Here is an 18,897-nt window from a genome sequence, read left to right on the forward strand (position 1 = left end):
AGGCTGTGTGTTTGAACACACTGTCCCTGGCTGGTAGACTTAAGGCTGTAGGGGAAGGCTGTGGGCATTACAGGCTGGCATGGCTCCCAGTCGGGCTCTATTTTCTGGTTGGAGCCATGTAACTGGCAGTTGTTATACACTCCCTAAGCCACAGACCACGTCTAGCCTATGCATTCCCTGCCATGGTATTCCCTCAACTGTACTGAGAGCTAAATTAAATCTCTCTCGACTTAAATGAATTCTGCCAGGTATCTGGTCGGTCACAGGTTCAACAAAAAGTAACTAATACAAATTCCAGCCCTTGACAACAGAAAAGGCCTGTTAAATGCTTTATCTATTCCATTACTCTGCAGTGTTTGTCATGAACCAGGCTGTGTGCATGCTTGGTAAGGACGTGCCCTGCCACTGAGTGACAGCCTGGCCCTGTTCTATGTTCCAGGTACACAGTCCAGCAGACACAGCAGGGCCTGCCTTGTAAGCCAGGTGAACTCACCTCTCCCGGATTAAGACCCCTTTGACCAGATGCTAATAAAGGGATGCTCAGAAGCTGGTGTGCCAAGCAACGAGACCCAGCTCCTCCTCCCCCTCCTCCTTTTCTTCCTCTTCCCCTTCCTCCTCCTCCCCCTCCTCCTCTTCTTGAGCCATCTCCTTCCCAGACTCCACTTTGGGAAAACAGGAAAACAATCTGGTGTCATTTATGCTCTGCTTGTTGTCCAAGGTTTCATCCTCAAGTATCTGTCACTTAAGACTTACCTCGTGTGGCACTTCAGGCAATTAATTACAAAGAGGCCTGCCAAGATACTCAGGCAACATTAGGTGCTTTGGTAAAACACTGGTGGCCTTTCTAACCTTCCTGCCTGGAACAGCAGGGTGGCTCTCTTCTGATTCTACCTCCGTCATTTATGGAGGTAGAGGTTCCCGGCCTTAAGGGCCAAAGTTTCTACAACTCTTGAACTTGACTGGGAACAGAGGAGTCAGGGGCTTCCTACCATGTGAGGAGAGAGAAGCCACAGCTGCAAAGGAATGGCAAAGAAAGTTCTGCGTCAGAAGCTGGCTCGTCAGAAGGCTGGTGTACAGTGATGGAGCACTGACAGGCCACAAGAGCATCAGATATAGGGTGCCACTGACAAACAACACTCTCAAGCCCAACCTGGTGGCACATGCCTGTAGCCTCAACCCTCAGGGGCAGGACCAGGGTTCAAAGCCATCTTCTGCTGCATAGTAAATTTGAGGCCAGGCTTGGCTACATGAAATCCTGTGCCAAAAACAAACTAAAAGTGTGTGTGTCTTAGTCATGAGGACCTGAGACCCTGAGTACCCACATAAAAAGCTAGGAACAGTAAGTAGAGTGTATCTGTAATCCCAGTACAGGGGAGGCAGACAAACCCTATCTCAAAAAGAAAGGTGGAAAATGACTGGGAAGACACCCGATACCAGCCTCTGGCCCTCACAGGCATACACAGATGCACTTGCATATGCATGCATATATATACACCACCCACAGTACTAGAAAATTCATATGAGAAACTCTGGGCTTAGCATGGTGGCACACATTTGTAAGTACTAACTATTTGGGAAGCAAAGGAGGAAGATCATGTACGCCCAGAAGTCTGGGGCCAATGAGGGTAAGACCTAACTCCCACATTACTATTTGTCCTTTACTGTTGTTGTCGTTGTTGTTGTTAAAGATATTTTATCCGCATGCATGTATGTATGTGCACCACATTTGTGCTTGATGCCTGAGGAGGTCAGAAGAGGTAGTTATTGGAACCCCTGGAAATGGAGTTTTAGATGGTTGTGACCCGCTATGTGGGTACTAGGAATGAAACCCAGGTCTCTGCAAGAACAAGTGTTCCACATCACTGAGCCATCTCTCCAGCTCCTTAACTCTGCATTTGAATGTTCTTACTAAATAATTAAATGCAAAGTTAAAAGTGGACAGCTTCGGTTGGCCCGGTAGCACATACCTGCTAATGCTAGCACTTAGTAGGTAGAAGGAAGAGAATCAAGACTCTAAGACCAGCCTGGGTTACCTGAGATCGGTGTTCAAAATCAACCTGGGTACTCAAAACCCTGTCTAAAAAAAAAAAAAAAAAACAGAAAAACAAAACCAAATCATCAAAGTTTACGTTTGAGTCTATTAGGGGGCAACCAGGTAAACAAGCCTCCACTGTGCTTCAGAGTCCTCCTTACCAGGCCTCAGGGTAGAAGGCAGGACAGTGACAATTTGCTGTACCAATACACAAGTTTTAGCATTTCCCCTTGATGTGTATGCATGTGTGTAGGCATGTCCACGTGTAGGGTGGAGGACAAATTTATACCATCCTCAGGGGTGCCAACCATGTCCTTTGAAGCACGGTCTCTCAGTGGCCTGAGGCTCACCGAATATTAGACTGGTTGCCAGTAAGTCTCCTAGCTTTGCCTCCTCAGGGCTGGTTCTTTGCAAATGCTGCCATGTCTGGCTTCATGTGGGTTCTGGGGATGACACCCAGGCCCTTGTGCTTGGGAGGCACCTTACTGACTGAGCCATCCTACTAGCCCCAGGAGCTTTCACTGTACAAATTTAAGGCTGGGGATTACAATACCATGTTTCATAGAGTCTGAGCTTTTGGGGCTGGCAGACTGGACCTCAGCTATGCAGCTTGCTCTGGACCTCATGCCCCTCTTCCATGGTATGTGTGGGGTAGTATTTAGCTATAGAAAGGGCTAATTAAGGTCTGACACAGTGAGAGATGAGTCAGAGGTAGACTGGGGGTGAGAGACAACAGCCAATGAAAGGTGCAGAGAGCTGGAACACACCTTTAAAAGAGTAGTCAGGGCTCTGTTGGGAGGGCCTGTAACAGCTGAGTGATTCATGGGAAACATTCACAAAGGAGCCCCGTGTCTCTCTAATCTCTTCCATTATCCTCTTGCTAGCTTCTCTCTAAGGTCTTATGTAGCCCAGGCTGGTCATGAAATCCTAATTCTTCCACTTTCACCTCCCAAGTGCTAGAATTACTGGTGTGTGATACCAAGCCTGGCTTCTCTTTAATGTTCAAGGTCACATTATGAAATGCTCAACCTAAACGAGGAAATGCTCTGTAGTAAGTGTAAGTACCAGGGGCAAAGGGAGGTGGTTTCACTATGAAACCAGAGGGCTCACTGCACTTGGGAATCCCACTGCTCTCTAGGGAAGCAGCTGGGAATGGCCTTTCACAGTGGCTGAGCAGACTACAGAGAGGGTGAGGCTGTGGGCCGGTACCCCCAAGCTCTGGTTTGCTTCAGACAAGAGCAGTGGGCTCCACAATCGGTCAGCTTTCATCCACTCCCACTCACAGGGCTGTCTTCTGCCTGAGCTATGCAACCCTGCACAGCAGTTTATTTTCACTGGCTTAGCCTTTCCCGAGTGAGTGAGGCTAACTCGTCCCTCTCAGGGACTCTGTGCCAAACAGTTTGAACTCCTGAGATGAAGGATTAAATTCATCTATAATTAAGCAACTGTAAGCAGTTCGGGCAGATGTGTATGTGACAGAGCACTCCTAACTGTGCAGTGGTGTGGGTCATGACAAGGTCTTGGTCATCCAGGCTTTTCTCTATCATCCTGTAAAAACCTAGTGAAGAGAGGAGGGTAATCCTCAGACATATTAGGCTGAGGCAGAAGGATGACTATAAGTTTGAAGCCAGCCTAGCTACGGAGAGACGAGGTTCCAAATGAATGAACCAACAAACTGTTACATCGACTGAGGTAGCAGTAAGTTGGAACTTCTATACAAGCGAACAGCTCACAGCAAAGCAAACCTACTGTTTACTTAAGAGAAGTGACTGCAGAATCTAAGGGAAAACTCACCCGGCCTCTCCTCTCTGTCTAAATCCCCCCGACTTTGAAAGGATAAGCACACCAATTTGGAGCTCTTGCAAGGATTTATTTGCTACAGAATTGCTTTCATACCCCAGCGAGCTGGACTAAGGACTTCTGGGTCTAAAAGGATTTAGGTCACTTCATGTTTTCAAGTGCTGTGACATTCAAAAAGCAATTTTGGTAGGGCAGAGATGGGGTAGAGTAGCACCATTTGCCATGTGGTAAGAGGCGAGAAAAATAATCAGTAATATTAAACGTCTAAGAATAGAGAAGGAAAGAATACTTTAAAGTTCCCATCTGGACAGTCCCTGAGCTGAAATCACATTTATGTGTGAAGAGAAATGTTTGGGCTGTGACCGTGAAGTGACAGATGCTGACCTTGGGCTTGGCTGGTGAAAGCTTCCAGACACTCTGAATGACAGGATATACGCCACTCATCTGGCTGATTCTGGCACGTGTCCTAAATGTCTCCTAAATCCCAACTCTCCTGGTTCTCTGAAAGGCCTGTGGTCATCTGATCCCCAATACTTCTTTTTATTTTTGAGACAGGGTCTCTCTACATAGCCCTGGCTGTCCTGGAGCTCCATGTAGATCAGGCTAGCCTCGAACTCACAGAGATCCTCCTGCTCCTGCTTCCCAAGTGCTGCCCAATACTTTTCAGAACACGAATGTGAAAAACACCCCAGTGCCGTCTCACAGGAGCACTTGTTGCCTATTAATAGAAACAGAGGAGCCGTATGGATGTGAACTCAGACATGCAGCTCACAGTATAGCTGTGACTCTCTGGGAGACCATGCAGCATCATCAACCCGAGGAGGGTGTGAACCCCAGCAGCTGCTCGATGGGTTTAAACCGCCACTCATCAGCCTCCAGCTCTTCCACCAAACCAGCCAGTTTTTCCATCCGAGCGACTTGCTGATCTGTAAAGAGTCAAGAGATAGAACACCAGGACATTTCCCATTAGACTGCCACCAAAGTTACCAACATGACAACTATCTAGGCTTAATCTCAAGGCAGACTTTCCTTACTTTATGTAGGTCTGAAGACAAACTTTTGAAACCAAACCGAACCAAACTCCCCTTTTCTAGCCATTCTCCACTCACCTGCATTCCAGGGTCAAGTGCTCCACCACTGGGCTCTATCGGCTTCCATGCACACTGCCCTTTGTGTGGATGTATACATGTATGTGGATGTGTGTCATGTACATGGTGGGCAGAGGTTGGCACTGGCTAACTTCCTGAATCCGTTCATTCTCATTATTTGCTTATTATTTATATGTATGTGTATGTGACTAGGGAAGCTAGAAGGGGGTGTCAGATCCCCTACAGCAAGAGTTACGGATGCTTGTGAGCCACCCTGTGGGTGCTGGAAATGAAACCCAGGTCCTCTGGAAGAAGAGCCAGGGCTCTTAACTGCTGTGCCATCTCTCCAGCTCTTATCTGAACATTGTTTTTTCTCTTGCTGTCTGAACCAGGCAAGGTATGTCACCCCTTTATCTCCCTTCAGACTCAGCCCTTTCCAGGACCAAATCTCAAGATGGGGCTTCCATGTTCTTTTCTTTCTCTGAGTCTGCAAAGTTTTTTATATTAAGATAATTTTAAATACAGTTCTTAAGAAATACAGGTGACTCTCTTGCGGAGCCCACACCCATACTTGGGTATGTGCTCTCCTTTTCCTAAGGTTTCTCTCTATTAATCCTACTAATCCCTATGTTTAAATCTGTATTAACAACTTCCCTCTGCTCAGAGGCAAGCAGGGTTTATTGCTGCAGCAAAGTAGATCCTGTAGCAGGAGAGGAACTCAAAGTGAGCCCCTACCATCTCTTAATAAAGAAAAGAGAGGGGCTGGAGAGACGGCTCAGCAGTTAGTTAAGAGCACAGAGTGCTCTTGCAGAGGTTCTGAGTTCAATTCCCAGCACCCCTGTCAGATGGCTCACAACCACTTGTAACTCCAGCTCCAGGAGTCCCTGTCATCATTAGGCCCTTGAGGTCCTCGCTCTCACTTGCACACACCAATATGTGGACTGCATACCTACGTGCATAATTAAAAACAGAAAAAGAGAGTGTGAGTGTGAGGGAAAGACAGGGGGACACACATACACACACAGAGACAGAGATGAGGGGGGAGAGAGGGGGAGGGAGGGTATGAGGGGAGACACTCAGAGACAGACAGACAGACAGACAGACAGACAGACAGACAGACTTGGGAAGTGGAGGCAGGAGAAGTGCTCTGAGTTCTAGATCAGCCTGGGCTACGCGTTTCAGAATTTCAGAAATGAGTTTCAGAATGAGAAAATAATAAGAAACATAATTAAGGGAAAGCCTCTCAGTTATGAGGGGCTGGGGATGAGCCCCAGTGGTGAAGCACATGCTAGTGTATGCCGTGCTCCTTGTTTGAGCCCTAGCACTGTGAAGAGTAAAAAGATAATTACTACAGTCACTCTCTCAGATGTGCTAGATGCTAAATCGTGGAGATGGTCTTCGGGGCTCATGTCTGCAATCCTAGCTCTCAGGTGGCTGAGGCGGAAGCTGCCATGGTTTGACCTGGGAGGACTGGTGCATATTGAGACTCAGTGAAGTGCATGTGCCACCCGGAGTTCAGGGCTTCCACAGGGCAGAAGGCGCTACAGACACTAGAAGAATGTAATGTCTGAAGGGGAGCAGTAGCTAGTCTCAGGAGAGGGGACAAAGGCAGTTGAGGAGCAGGCAGCAGCAGCTCCACTAGAGAACTGAACCCGGGGCTTCAACTTCAAACCTCCAAGGGGATTTTCAAGCTCAACAAGATTTTAGAATGTCCTTCAATTCAGAAGGTCCACTTAACCAGTGTGTGGCTTTTGCCACAGCAGTGACCTTTCATAGGCTGTGTCCCTTCACTTCCCATAAATGCACAGGACAACAGGTCTTATACTCACCATGTTTCACCTGTTTAAGTGTGGATGCCACTTGATAGCTAAACACCGACTCACAGAGGAATCGCTCAGAGCCATCTACAAGCGAAAGGCACAGGCATTAGCTTTAATAGCTTCTGGCAAAGCAAGAGAGGCTGTCCACTCATTCCCTGCTTCTACATTTGAGGTCTAAGGTGTTTCTGGTGAGAACAAAGGGGACCCTTTAGAACACTGCTCTGTACAAGCTACCTCTCTATACCTAATATTAAAAATAGTTCTACTTGTTAGAGAGTTCAAAAATAGTGTTACAAAAACAAAAACAAGAAGCCTTAGCCTGGTGTCCTAGTTACCACTGCCTGCCTCCTGACCTGTTCTCTTCTGTACAGCAGGCAAACAACTATATGGTACTTGTGTGACTTACTGTGACAGAACTCTAATTACTTCCAGTCTAAAAAACAGCCAAGGGAAAAACAGCTGTTGACCTCTAATTTATCAAATGACATCATCACGACCATCAGAAAACCTTGCTGGGAAACTTCATTCTGTAAGCACGAATGGTAACCTTGACCTTCCAACCAAACCGAGCACTGCAGTCGGATCCTGATAAGGAAAATGGTGCAAGCTCAGAGCCTAGTGTTGAGCTGGTGCCAACAACCGCCAACAAAAGGTGGCTAGCTCAGTCATGACGCCATCAGTGCCAAGGCTGACCCTACAAAACACATCCCTAAAGATAACCCACGTAGGAGAGGGCAGCAACCCCCCAGGGCAAGTGTTTTATTGCAGGAATTCCCAGAAAAATGGGAGAGAGGACGCAGCTGTCCCTCTCGAGGTAGGAGTTCACACTAGCACTGCCAGATGTCAGCACCCACTTGTCAGTCATGGACTGCTGTGGGATTAAGTGACAGGGATACACTAACACACTCTAGGCTCGTGCTGAGCTTCACACAGCCTTTCTTTACAAGTCTGGGTGATCAAAGGCAAAAGTCCAGATACTGACTTATCTGAATGGTGTGAACACACAACCAGGAGGGCTTCCGGTCTTACTACCTTCAAATCAATGCCAGATAGATAGATAGATAGATAGATAGATAGATAGATAGATAGATAGAAAGAAAGAAAGAGAGATCACTCTTAGGATGAGTAGTCTCTAAGTTCAAGTCTTTTTATCCTTCTTTCTTGGTTCTGGAGGTGAGACCTAGAACACCAGCATGGCTGGTGTACCCCTTGCTTCTGACTGGTGTAAAGATCTAGAATGCTAATGACATCATGAACTGTATCTATAAGGGCAGAGAGCAGTGGGCAACTCCAGAGTCCACCAGGTGAAGGAGCTGCCGAGAGCCCTTGACACCAAGGACGCGGTGTATTATGGTCTTGCATGGAAACAACACACTGGCATCCTTCTTAAAGAGCTCACCTACAACCCACCGCTCACTTTGCAAGAGCGAGACACACTAGTAGAGTCGACTTCCTAGGCGGTGGTCCTGAACTGCAGGAGGTGGAATTATGGGCTGTAAGGATCAATACTGTGTGGGGAGCTGCCTCCCACCCTCATTTAAGCACTAGGACACCGCACTTACGCTATCACAGTGGCCTATCCTTCTTGGTGATGAGTTCCAAAGCAAAGACAGAAGCTCACCTTTCATAAAGGTGTCAGGGTATGACTCTCCACACGTCAGGCTCAACACTGCATGCCTGTTCACATGCCGCTTTGCACTGACTACGAAGCCTCCTGCTTCCTTTTTATCTTGTACTTATTCACTGCACGTCCCAGTCCACTGCTTCTGGAACCACATCTACCAATCTAAAGGCCGACATCTCTCCCAGGAGTCAGCCTGAGGCGACCAGCCAAGAGTGCATCAGCTGTCCTTTTAAAGGACAAGCAAAGATCACATGTGGTGAAAAGTTCACTGATGGCCCAAACTCTATCACCAACTCCATTCAATTCAACGCTAAGAAATTTCATTTAAAAAGTATTAATTACTTCAAAGTAGGCAACGAGACAATCTCAGGTGATTTATATAAATCAGTGGCCTGTGAGGGCCCTAATGCAGCCACTTCTGGGCTGGAAGGCACACTCTAATTTGCTCACTAATAATTGGGTGAGAGCAATGTTCGCAGAGGGCAGGAGACTGTTAAAGCTCCCTGCGTGCTGCTCTTAGCAGACAGCAGATGTGACAAGAAGTTCATCTGAGAGGCTAAATACAGGTTGTTTGCATTTATATCCTAGATTCAGGGCCAGGCAACATCAAGTTGAACCTGTCAGGATTATGACCCACACCCAAACTTGACTCTTTAATTCTTCTTAAGGATTTATTTATTTAATATATGTGAGTGCTGTTTTCATGCACACCAGAAGAGGAAACTGGATTCATTACAGATGGTTGTGAGCCACCATGTGGTTGCTGGGATTTGAACTCAGAACCTCTGGAAGAGCAGCCAGTGCTCTCAACCGCTGAGCCATCTCTCTAGCCCCTGTTCCTTATTTTCTTTTCTTTCTTTTTTTTAATTTTTATTTTTTGGAGCTGGGGACCGAACCCAGGACCTTGCACTTGCTAGGCAAGCGCTCTACCACTGAGCCAAATCCCCAACCCCCTGTTCCTTCTTTTCTTTTCTTTTCTTTTCTTTCTTTCTTTTTTTTTTTCTTGGTTCTTTTTTTCGGAGCTGGGGACCGAACCCAGGGCCTTGCGCTTCCTAGGCAAGCGCTCTACCACTGAGCTAAATCCCCAACCCCCATGTTCCTTATTTTCAATGGCAACCTTTCTTCAACCTTTCTCTACCCCTTCCCCCCCTTTTAGAAAGTCTGACTCTGCCCAGCCTAGCATGGACGTCTCTAGGTAGTCTAGGCTATCACTGAACTCCCAACAGTTCTCTCATCTCAGCCTCCTGGGTGCTGGGGCTACTTCATTCCATCAGCATGGCTTGTTTCCATTGTCTTCTTCCATTACACTAATGTGAAAAAGAACGGGGACTAGGGACGTACTCAGTTGGCACCACTGGGTTTGGTCCCCACCATGAAATAAAGGAGATGTAGTAGTATATGTCTGCAGTCTCAGCACTTGGGAGGCAGGAGGAGGAGGAGGTAAGGAGTTCAAGGGGTTAGAGGTCAAGCCTGGACTACATGAGACTCAAAAACAAATGAAAGGGACAACAAAGAAGAAAAAGGCTTTGATAGAGGCGGGGTCACCTCGAGAGCTGACATTCTTGTCATCTCATATCTAGGAGTGCTTCGTGGAAGGATATACACCAATCATATAAATATCATGTCTTTTTCCGCAAGAGACTTCAGTATCCATGGATAAGGCACCGGTGTGGAATTCAGAGGAGGTATAAGAGGGGAGGTTGAGGCAGAACCAAAGTCCAACAGATACTGTGGGGGTAATGGTGGTCTTTTCACTTTCTCTCTTTCCTTTTTTTCAAAAAAAGATTAATTAATTAATTAATTATATATAAGTGCATTGTAGCTGTCTTCAGACACACCAGAAGAGGGCATCAGATCTCATTACAGATGGTTGTGAGCCACCATGTGGATGCTGGGATTTGAACTCAGGACCTCTGGAAGAGCAGTCAGTTGTCTTAACCACTGAGCCTTCTCTTTAGCCCTCTTTTCATTTTCTTAAATATGACATTCATTTACTTATGTATGGGTCTTCATGGGAAGGCCAGAGGACAACTTTTGGGAATCAGTCCTCTTCTCCCACCATCAAATCCAGGGATCAAACTTAGGTGGTTAGACTTGGAGGCAGGCACCTTTTACCAGATGAGCCATCTCGCCAGCCCCTTTCCTGTATCTTTTTTTTTTTTAATTTATTCACTTATTATATATATGTACACTGTAGCTGTCTTCAGATACACCAGAAGAGGGCATTGGATCTCTTTACAGATGGTTGTGAGCCACCATGTGGTTGCTGTGAATTGAACTCAGGACCTCTGGAAGAGCAGTTGGAGCTCTTAACCTCTGAGCAATCTCTCCAGCCCCCCCTTTCCTGTATCTTGATATTCAATAGTATTTCAGATACTTGATTTGGCAAAGTCAGTTGTCTTCCATTGTAAGCAGTTTTTAAGATTACTGGGGAGACTCTGGGTCAAGAGAGGCTACAACTGTGCACCGTGAGTTTTCATGTGATAAACCCACCATCCGATAGAGTCCAATTGATTTCTCAATGAGGTAATGAGAATGGCTAGATATAAACCTATTAGAATGTGAGCTCTGACTAACTCAAATGACTTTTCTCTTAAAGCAGTGTTAAGTACTGACCGTCTTCTGGTCTATAAAGATCGTTAAGCAATTTAAATGGCTTCACCTTGCCATTTGTTTCGTGGCAAACTCCTTAACTACATCCCTGCTGCAGAGAGCTACAGCTGTAATCCACTTTTAGTGCCAAATACAGACCAAAGCCTCTACTTCCAGTCAGACCTGGTGATACCAGCCTGAATAGCAACACAAATGGAGACCAACAAAAAGGCACTACAGAAAGTGCGCATGCCCCATACACCACCTTCCACACCACACGTCCCAGCTGCTTCTCTACCAAGCAGATGTGAACAATCCCAGAGCCTTATGGTACTAGAGTTGCCAGACATGCAAAAGAGTCAGGTCAGAGAGTGCATGAGCCCACTGGGTCCAGTCCCCAACACTGCTTTGGCATAGTTTAACCTGAAACTGTTTTATTTAAAGCATCTGATATAAATGTTTGCCCTAAAAAGCCAGTCCCTAAATATAGTTTGTACCTTTCTCAGATATATCACCTAATTAATTTAAAATATATATACATATACATATGCAAGATTTAAAGCAAAAAAGACCATTTTATAAGTCAGAAAAAATTCACTGCTTGACTACAGTGAATTCTGAGTCCTTAATGTATTCTCCGTATTTTTAAAAATGAGAAGCCTTGGACGCTGGTCAAAACATTTTACTGTCCCAGGCTAACCCAAGACCCACAGGGTGGGCCCAGACACGTGCATTTAGCTTCTTTTGTTTCTTTCCTTTCCTTTCCTTTCTTTTCCCTCCCCCACCCCCCGTCTGTCTCTCTCTGTCTCTGTCTCTCTCTTTTTAAGAAAGAGGGTCTCACTGTACACCCCTAGTTGGCCTGGAACTCACTATGAAGAAGAACTTAGAGACATCTGCCTGGCAAGACATATTTAAGTTCAGTGTCTCACATGAGTCTTATGCTTCTACCATGAATCACCAGTTTACCTAACATGAATCCGATACGTTCCAGTCACTAACACCATTTCATGGCTGCTGCCCGTGACCTATTTCTGGCCAGCCAGTCTGTGTGCTAAGACGGTGGCTGCAAATCTATCTCCAGTGCTATAAACCATGCGGTCATACAGCCATGTCTGGCAGTGGCCCATGAGAGTCACCTTCACAGAGGTAAATACATTAACTCTTATTTCCCCTTCAGGCCTCTCTGGTGGGGTAGATACTCACTAAAAAGAAGATACATCAACAGGCGTTACAAGACCACCTGGAGCAGGAGATCAAGAGGGTCCAGAGCCAGTGGCAACCCTGGTCAGGTTACTCAAGGGCCCCCAGCCCCAGCTCCTTTACATTTTACATGCATTGAAGGTCTGAAGCCAATTATTCAGCAAACACAGCATGAGATCACCTTCTAGTATCTCTCCAGCTCCTTTCGGGTAGGTGAACAGAGCTTTCCGTGGTGGGGCAAGGTCGGACACACTGAAACCAGATCCAGGGACAGAACTTCCACTGACCCCACCAGCTGAAGATGAGGATGAGGAGGCGGCCATTCCCTCCAGTAGAAGTCTCTCTTCACTAGAGGAAAAAAACAGCAATTGGCAAGTTTATAAAGCCAGATGGACGACACTTCATTCTGGCCCAGTAGGACCAGCTTTCCCTGTCCTCCATCCTTATATAGTCTTTTATAATGTCACGCAGGTTTTCAAGTAAATCATGTTTAAGAAGAGCTTGAATGTGGGGTTGGGGGATTTAGCTCAGTGGTAGAGCGCTTGCCTAGGAAGCGCAAGGCCCTGGGTTCGGTCCCCAGCTCCGAAAAAAAGAACCAAAAAAAAAAAAAAAAAAAAAAAAAAAAAAAAAAAAAAAGAAGAGCTTGAATGGGTATGGTGGGACACACCTTTAATCCCAGGAGCTAGAAACAGGCCGATACGTGAGAACTGGAAGCCAGCCTGGTCTACCTAATGAGTTCCAGGACAGCTAGGGATACACAGAGAAACCCTGTCTTGAAAAACCAAAAACCAAAACCAAAAGAAATCTTGCCTAGTTAGAGAGCCCTATTTTCTCCCATTAACCCATTAACGAATTATGCCACTTGGGATTGAATGTGGATAATTCCTGAGTTATGAAGGGAGATATGGCAGGGCCAAGGCAAAAATGGGACCACAGATAAAATACTACTACTCCACAGGACAGTTTGTCTTGGATACACTCCTCACCAAGCCAAGCCACACCACCAAGTTCGCTTATCAGGTTTTCCAAGTAGGAGTCCAGAATAACACTGTGTTCTGTTCCCAAGGAAGGGAAATCAGTGAGGAAATTCATATTGGCACGTTCATTAAGAACTCATTAATCTTTTCATCTAAATGTCATACCTAAATCCAACACTTGGTGGCGCCCCAAAGCTGGAACAAAAATAATTCAGGATCAAATCTCAGAAACAATGGTCCTTCATGAACTGAGCATCTGTGGGCTTAATTCTGCATCCCATCTGAAAACCCGGACCCCAGTACTGAACACATGTCTCACAAAACTCAGAACAAGAACACAGCCTCAGAAGCCTATGAAGACTCTACAGTATATATTTTAAGACTGGTTAGTACCATGTTTATGCCACTTAGAACCTGCACCTTGGAAATTCTCTGATATTCTAGTTCTGCCCAATTTGGTAGCCATCAGTTTCATGTTGTGTCTAATAATGTAACTGAAAAGCTATTTATGTCCATTTAAAAATACTAGATAAAATTTCAATAATGGGGCTAGTGGTTTCTCACTGGGTCAGAATTCTAGTATTTAACTGAACAAATGACTTTACACAGGAGTAGTGGTGTGTACTGGGACATTTTAGTTACACAGGAGGCTGAGGCAAGGGATTTTGTAACCTGGAAACATAGCCGAGAGCCTGTTCCAATAACAATGGACAATGGCTAATCTTGATATTATACAGATTTCAGCATTGAAAAAAAAGACTTTATTTATTTATAGAGAAGGTCTTAATTTGCTAGCCTGGAACTTACTATCTATCCTGACCTGGTCTGAGCGATATTCAAGGCAACCCCACTGTGTCACCTTCCCAAGTGCTGGGATTATGGTCATGTGCCACCACGGCTGGCTTTGAATCAATCTTTAAAATGAATTTTCCAGGGCTGTGGATATTGTTTACTTAGGAGTATCTGCCTAGTATAGAGGAAGCTTAGTTCCAGCGCCACATAAACAAGGCATGGTGGCCCAGAAGTAAGATTCTTGTACCTGGGAGGCAGAGGTGGAAGAACCAGAAGTTGGAGGTCATCTTTGATTATAGCAATTTCAAGGCCAGGCTGGGATACATAAGATCCCTCAATTGGACAAAACAAAATGCAAAAAAAAAAAAAAAAAAAAAAAAAACAAAACAAAAAAAAAAAAACAAAATGCAAAAAAAAAAAGAAAAAAGAAAACAAACAAAAAACAAAAAACCAAACAAACCCAACAACAACAAAAAAACCAAACTAATAAAAGCACAACTCCCTCTGTTATGGTCAAGGGGAATTGTGCTGAGTCGTTTTTACTCATTTCCCCCTTAGTTCTGACATACTTGCTAGGAAAAGTTGAAGGCTGGGTTATGACTCAGTGGGGGGAGCACAAGCTATAAACATTTCATGCTCTAGTTTCAATCCCCAACACTTTTTAAACAGAAAACTGAAACACTTTTTAAACAGAAAAATACTAGAGAATACTACGTTCCTGTAAATCCTTTATGTCCAGACCATCTCGTTTCCTTCTAAGGAAAGTGGTACACGCAACCTGAGATGGTGGCTGCTGGCCCAGAACTATGTGGCAGTGACATGTGGCTGTCAGAGAGGCAGAGCCTGGTTTCTAGTTGCATCATATGGCCGTCGTAGGTTGCATTAATGAACACTGACATGGGCTAATAGTAAAACTGCTGCTGTGAGACTAGCAGCCTGTTATGAATAAATGCAAACTCATTAACTAGCTCTTTTCCTTTCAACTTTTTTTTTTTTTTTAAATGGGGTCTCACTGCTTAGCTCTGGCTGTTCTGGAACTTGCTATGCAGTTCAGGCTGGCCTCACACTCACAGGGACCCATGGGCCTCTCAGTGATGGTATAAAAGACTCTGCCTGCAAGCCCAGCCGCACTGACAATACTCTCAATTTTGTCCTTACATTACTTTCAGAATTTACTTGTTCAGGGAAAGTAACCGTTTCTGTGGAATTTATAACTTCTCTTTTGTGGTACATCAGTTTGAAATATAGCCTAGTAAACTTTTAATCGTTCCTTAAAAGAGACTTAAGTATTGATGACGGGGTCCAAGCCTCTCTCTAACCCATCCCTGGTGGGATAAAGGGAAGCATACAGACCACTCAGCCTCTCCCTGGAGAGCAGCTCTGGCTTTACTTCCTCCCAGTTTAGAGCAGAGCCCACTGAGAACCGTTTATTTTTCTCTTTTTTTTTTTTCTTTTTTCTTTTTTTTTTCGGAGTTGGGGACCGAACCCAGGGCCTTGAGCTTGCTAGGCAAGCGTTCTACCACTGAGCTAAATCCCCAACACCCCCCCCCCCCCCCGTTTATTTTTCTCAACTAAGATTTTAAACTGTGATCTTTTCGACTTCCACCCTGATGTTCTATTTAGTTGCTACTGCGTTGGATTTTGAATCGCAGAGCACCCAGGCGCCTGCCAGTCAGCTTCAAAGGCTAGCCACAGTGACTATTCTAAGCTGGAACTCATCAAGGAATTCCCTTTCATCTTACTTTCTTCCCAATTCTCAGAACTATAGCTCCATACACAAAACAGTTGGAGTGGGAAAACAGTACTGAGTCAGCATCAGCACAGGTTAACTTTACATAAGCCCTTTCCTTCGGAGAGGAGGGACACCTGAAGGATGTCTGCCTGCTTCTAATGATTTGCTTAAGGTTTCTTTGGGTTTCTTTTCTTTCTGGTGCTGAAGATAAAAGCCAGGGCCCTGTTAAGTGCATGTCCCACTCTGAGCTACACCTCAGTTTCTAGTTTTGACTGCCATCATTACGGGGTAAACAGAACAACCACCCCTAGACTGCAAATGCTGAGCTTGGGGATTGACTGATTTCCTATAACTCCAAGTAGCCACTCATTTATGTTCTTAGAATGCTTACACGGCCCACAGGAATCTGACTTCCTAAAGGTCATCTAAGTTTTGGAGTCATGGCTTGTTGATGTGTTAGGGTACATGAGGGCGAACTATCACAGTGGATAAGGACTGACTATGGAGGTTGAAGAGTTGGCTCAGAGGTTAAGGGTGCTTGCTGTTCTTGAAGAAGGTAAGAAGGTAGGTTCCCAGCACTCAATGTTTGGACCCCTACAACTCCAGCTCTGAGGGATTTGCTGCCCGTTTGTTACCTCCTGGGTCAACACACACACACACACACACACACACACACACACACACACACACAACTAAGTAAATCTTTAAACATGAACTGAGTATAAAGAACTGCCTGCCTAGGTCTGTGTTCTGGCTTTGCTATCTGCTGTGACCTCTCTGTTCCTTAGATGTCTCAACTGCAAGATAGAATCAATAACAATGTAGGGCCTACCTTACAGAAGAGTTACAAGGATTAAATAAATACAGCCTAGACAAACAAATCGGCCCAGCCTGGCCTTCAATCGCAGATTCTGCTGTCTTGGCCTGTTGAGTGTTGGAATTACAGGTATGCAGTAGCACACCCAGTTTTCCCTCTGCAGAGTCCAGTTTTTCACACTTACTATGTAAAAGTCCTCGAAGGGAAGGGTCTGCTCAGGAGGCAAGCAATGTTATCTGTTATGCACTTCACACATTCTAGCACTGGGCTACACCCTCAGTCAGCACATTCACCTTACGATCTTACCGAGAATCTTGCAAAGGGGCTGGAGAGATGGCTCAATGGATAAAATGTTTGCACTGGAGTTGCGGATCCCTTGAAGTCACTTACAAGCCTCACAGGTGTGGTAGCTGCCTGTAATCCCAGCACTTGGGAGGTAAAAGATAAGCGATTCCCTACAGCAAGATTGTTAGCTAGATTGTCGGGAATGGGAATATTCTGGGATCAGGGAAGCTATGAAAAGCTATGGAGGAAGACAGCAGACACCAGCTTCAAGCCTCCACATGCAATGGCATACACATATGTAAAAAAAAAAAAATCTAACCTATGACCTTGGGCCTGTATACAGTTCAATGGTTAGAGCATTTGCTTAGCAAGTGTGAGGCAGTGAAAAAGATCCTGTGATATTGGAAAGGAGAAAACAAATTACCTTTGTACCTTGGAGGCATCGTATAAAACCCTTATCATAGTGTCTCCTGGATGGATGATTTATAAATAATAGGACAAGAGCTGGCAGCTCAGTAAAGACTGCAGGGGGCAGAGATAGTTCCAGTCATGACTCTTTCTGTGGGGAGTATACAACTCTGCCACCCAGGAGACTACCAGTCCCACACGGAGGCACTCAGTGAGATTTTGTTGAATGCTGATGATTGAGTATCTGGAACTTGGCCCTATCAGGATCGCTGTAGCTGCTGACAAGCATAGGAAGCGCTCATAGTTAAAGTAAAGATATTTGTGGGACACAATATGGCTGGCGTGGTTAAATACTTACTTTGTATACGACAGGGACGACCTCGCACTCATAAATTAACTTTCCGCTTATAGTCTTAAAACAAAACAAAAACAAAAGAGATCCTTCTTAAAAATAAAGCTCAGAACAAACCAGAGGCTTAACTCGATTCGGATCCAGTGAGGTGGCTAATTATGACAACCGTTGGGTTCTACTAACAAATCACTAGGTGTTCCACCTAAACAGACGGATCACCAACCGCATTAACAAGATGCAGTACCTCCCTCAGGGTGGGATGAAGAACCTGGCTGGAGAGGGGAGGAGTCAGCACACTAATCCTGGTCACTCTAACTCCACCCAAGGTACGCTTCCCACCCAACAATTCCGGGAGGAAGGGGGAGGCTCGCGGCCGCCCCATTGCGCAGGCGTCAACCCGCCCCACGCATGCTCAGTCGGAGGAAATTGTCTGCATACGCCCGGCGCGGGAGAGCCTCCAGGGTTTCTTTCCACCCAGTTAGTCCTGGCAGGTAGGATCGTAGGGGGATCAGCTCCCCACCGAAGATTCTGGAAGTCTTGGTTACTTACCTCAGCAGCCTGTGCACTTTGACTGACAGCCCCGCCCCCTGGACGAAGCAGTGCGGCCTCGTTCGCCACGACGTAGACAGCAGCGTGCGCGTGCCCGCCTGAGCTGTGGGAATTTTATGGCGGTGTCCCTGTGGCGGTAGGGGCTGTAAGGGCGGTGCTGGCGCGCATGCGTGGAGTAGGCGTGGCCGGGTTGGGCCGGAGTGAGCTTTCCGAGAACACTTCCGGGTCGCCGACGCTGCCCCGCCCCGTCCCCGCCCCCCTCCCCTGCAGTTCTGGGTCTCTTGCTGCCTTGGTAGTCTTCTGGTCCCTCTCTCTAGCATATGGTGTTCTGTTTTCTTTTATGACTTAGTACTTCAGCTTTTCCCATGAAAATTGCACGAAGACATAAATACCTTGCCCTCTTCAAACATCCTTTACCCAGAGCTAGTTCGCTTTCGTCCTTCTGCGCAGTCTCTCTCTGAGTATGTACCACAGAGGCTTCGTGCTCAGGGCCCACACTTTGTAAAGGCTACTTTTGTTTGAAGTGGGGAAGGGTGCTAAAGGAGTAGCCCACCAGGGTGGCATGGCAAAGACTGTTGATAATTGCATCCCCTTGTCAACGTTGACTTTCTGTGTTCTCAAAACACAAACCTCGGTTCTTGCACATGGCTACGAATTAGCGACTTGATTGAGGGTTGGGCCATGCATTTATTTAGCGGGATTGCTAGGCTTTCTTTGGAACGTTTAAGTACATGAACTTGAAGACGCAGCCATCTGGGATGGGAGCATGGGTTAGTTTATGAGGAGTCTTTACTTCCTAATTATTGATCGAAGCGGTGACTACAAGCGT

General features: G+C 45.9%; 2 protein-coding genes across 15 annotated transcripts in view; one reads left to right on the plus strand and one right to left on the minus strand.

The window, feature by feature from the left end:
- Window positions 1-3,881: 3,881 nt before the first annotated feature.
- Anapc16 (anaphase promoting complex subunit 16) lies at window positions 3,882-18,201 on the minus strand. 4 transcript variants are annotated; one of them, NM_001399609.1, is made up of 5 exons: window positions 18,069-18,189; window positions 17,526-17,579; window positions 12,338-12,504; window positions 6,750-6,824; window positions 3,882-4,758 (listed from the first exon to the last, which is right to left on the minus strand). In NM_001399609.1, exons 2-5 carry the CDS (start codon window positions 17,555-17,557, stop codon window positions 4,643-4,645), a joined length of 390 nt encoding a protein of 129 aa, NP_001386538.1. In that variant the 5' UTR covers window positions 17,558-17,579; window positions 18,069-18,189; the 3' UTR covers window positions 3,882-4,642. The 4 variants fall into 4 exon arrangements, with proteins under 4 accessions (NP_001386538.1, NP_001386536.1, NP_001386537.1 ...); NM_001399607.1 differs by lacking the exon at window positions 17,526-17,579; NM_001399608.1 differs by lacking the exon at window positions 6,750-6,824.
- Ascc1 (activating signal cointegrator 1 complex subunit 1) overlaps window positions 17,644-18,897 on the plus strand; it is a 90,152-nt gene continuing 88,898 nt past the window's right edge. For 2 of the 11 annotated variants that reach the window (XM_006256404.4, XM_006256405.4), the window contains exon 1: window positions 17,664-17,845. In XM_006256404.4, the coding sequence (XP_006256466.1) occupies window positions 17,755-17,845 (91 nt within the window). In that variant the 5' untranslated portion in view covers window positions 17,664-17,754. Of the gene's footprint in view, window positions 17,846-17,883; window positions 18,011-18,063; window positions 18,205-18,311; window positions 18,530-18,897 lie in introns of those variants that run through there. The other 9 variants (XM_006256407.5, XM_063279073.1, XM_039098614.2 and 6 more) reach the window with 8 other exon arrangements.

The sequence above is a fragment of the Rattus norvegicus genome, chromosome 20, assembly GCF_036323735.1.
Source record: "Rattus norvegicus strain BN/NHsdMcwi chromosome 20, GRCr8, whole genome shotgun sequence".
In the NCBI taxonomy this organism is placed as follows: domain Eukaryota; kingdom Metazoa; phylum Chordata; class Mammalia; order Rodentia; family Muridae; genus Rattus; species Rattus norvegicus.

Bases quoted from the DNA above. Each gene is read 5' to 3' on its own strand.
- Anapc16 (NM_001399609.1), bottom strand. From the start codon at position 17,557: ATGAGTGCGAGGTCGTCCCTGTCGTATACAAA. The intron at 12,505-17,525 runs GTAAGTATTTAA...TTTTTCCTCTAG, and splicing joins TCGTCCCTGTCGTATACAAA to TGAAGAGAGACTTCTACTGG. The intron at 6,825-12,337 runs GTGATCTCATGC...TTTCGCTTGTAG, and splicing joins AGCTGGAGAGATACTAGAAG to ATGGCTCTGAGCGATTCCTC.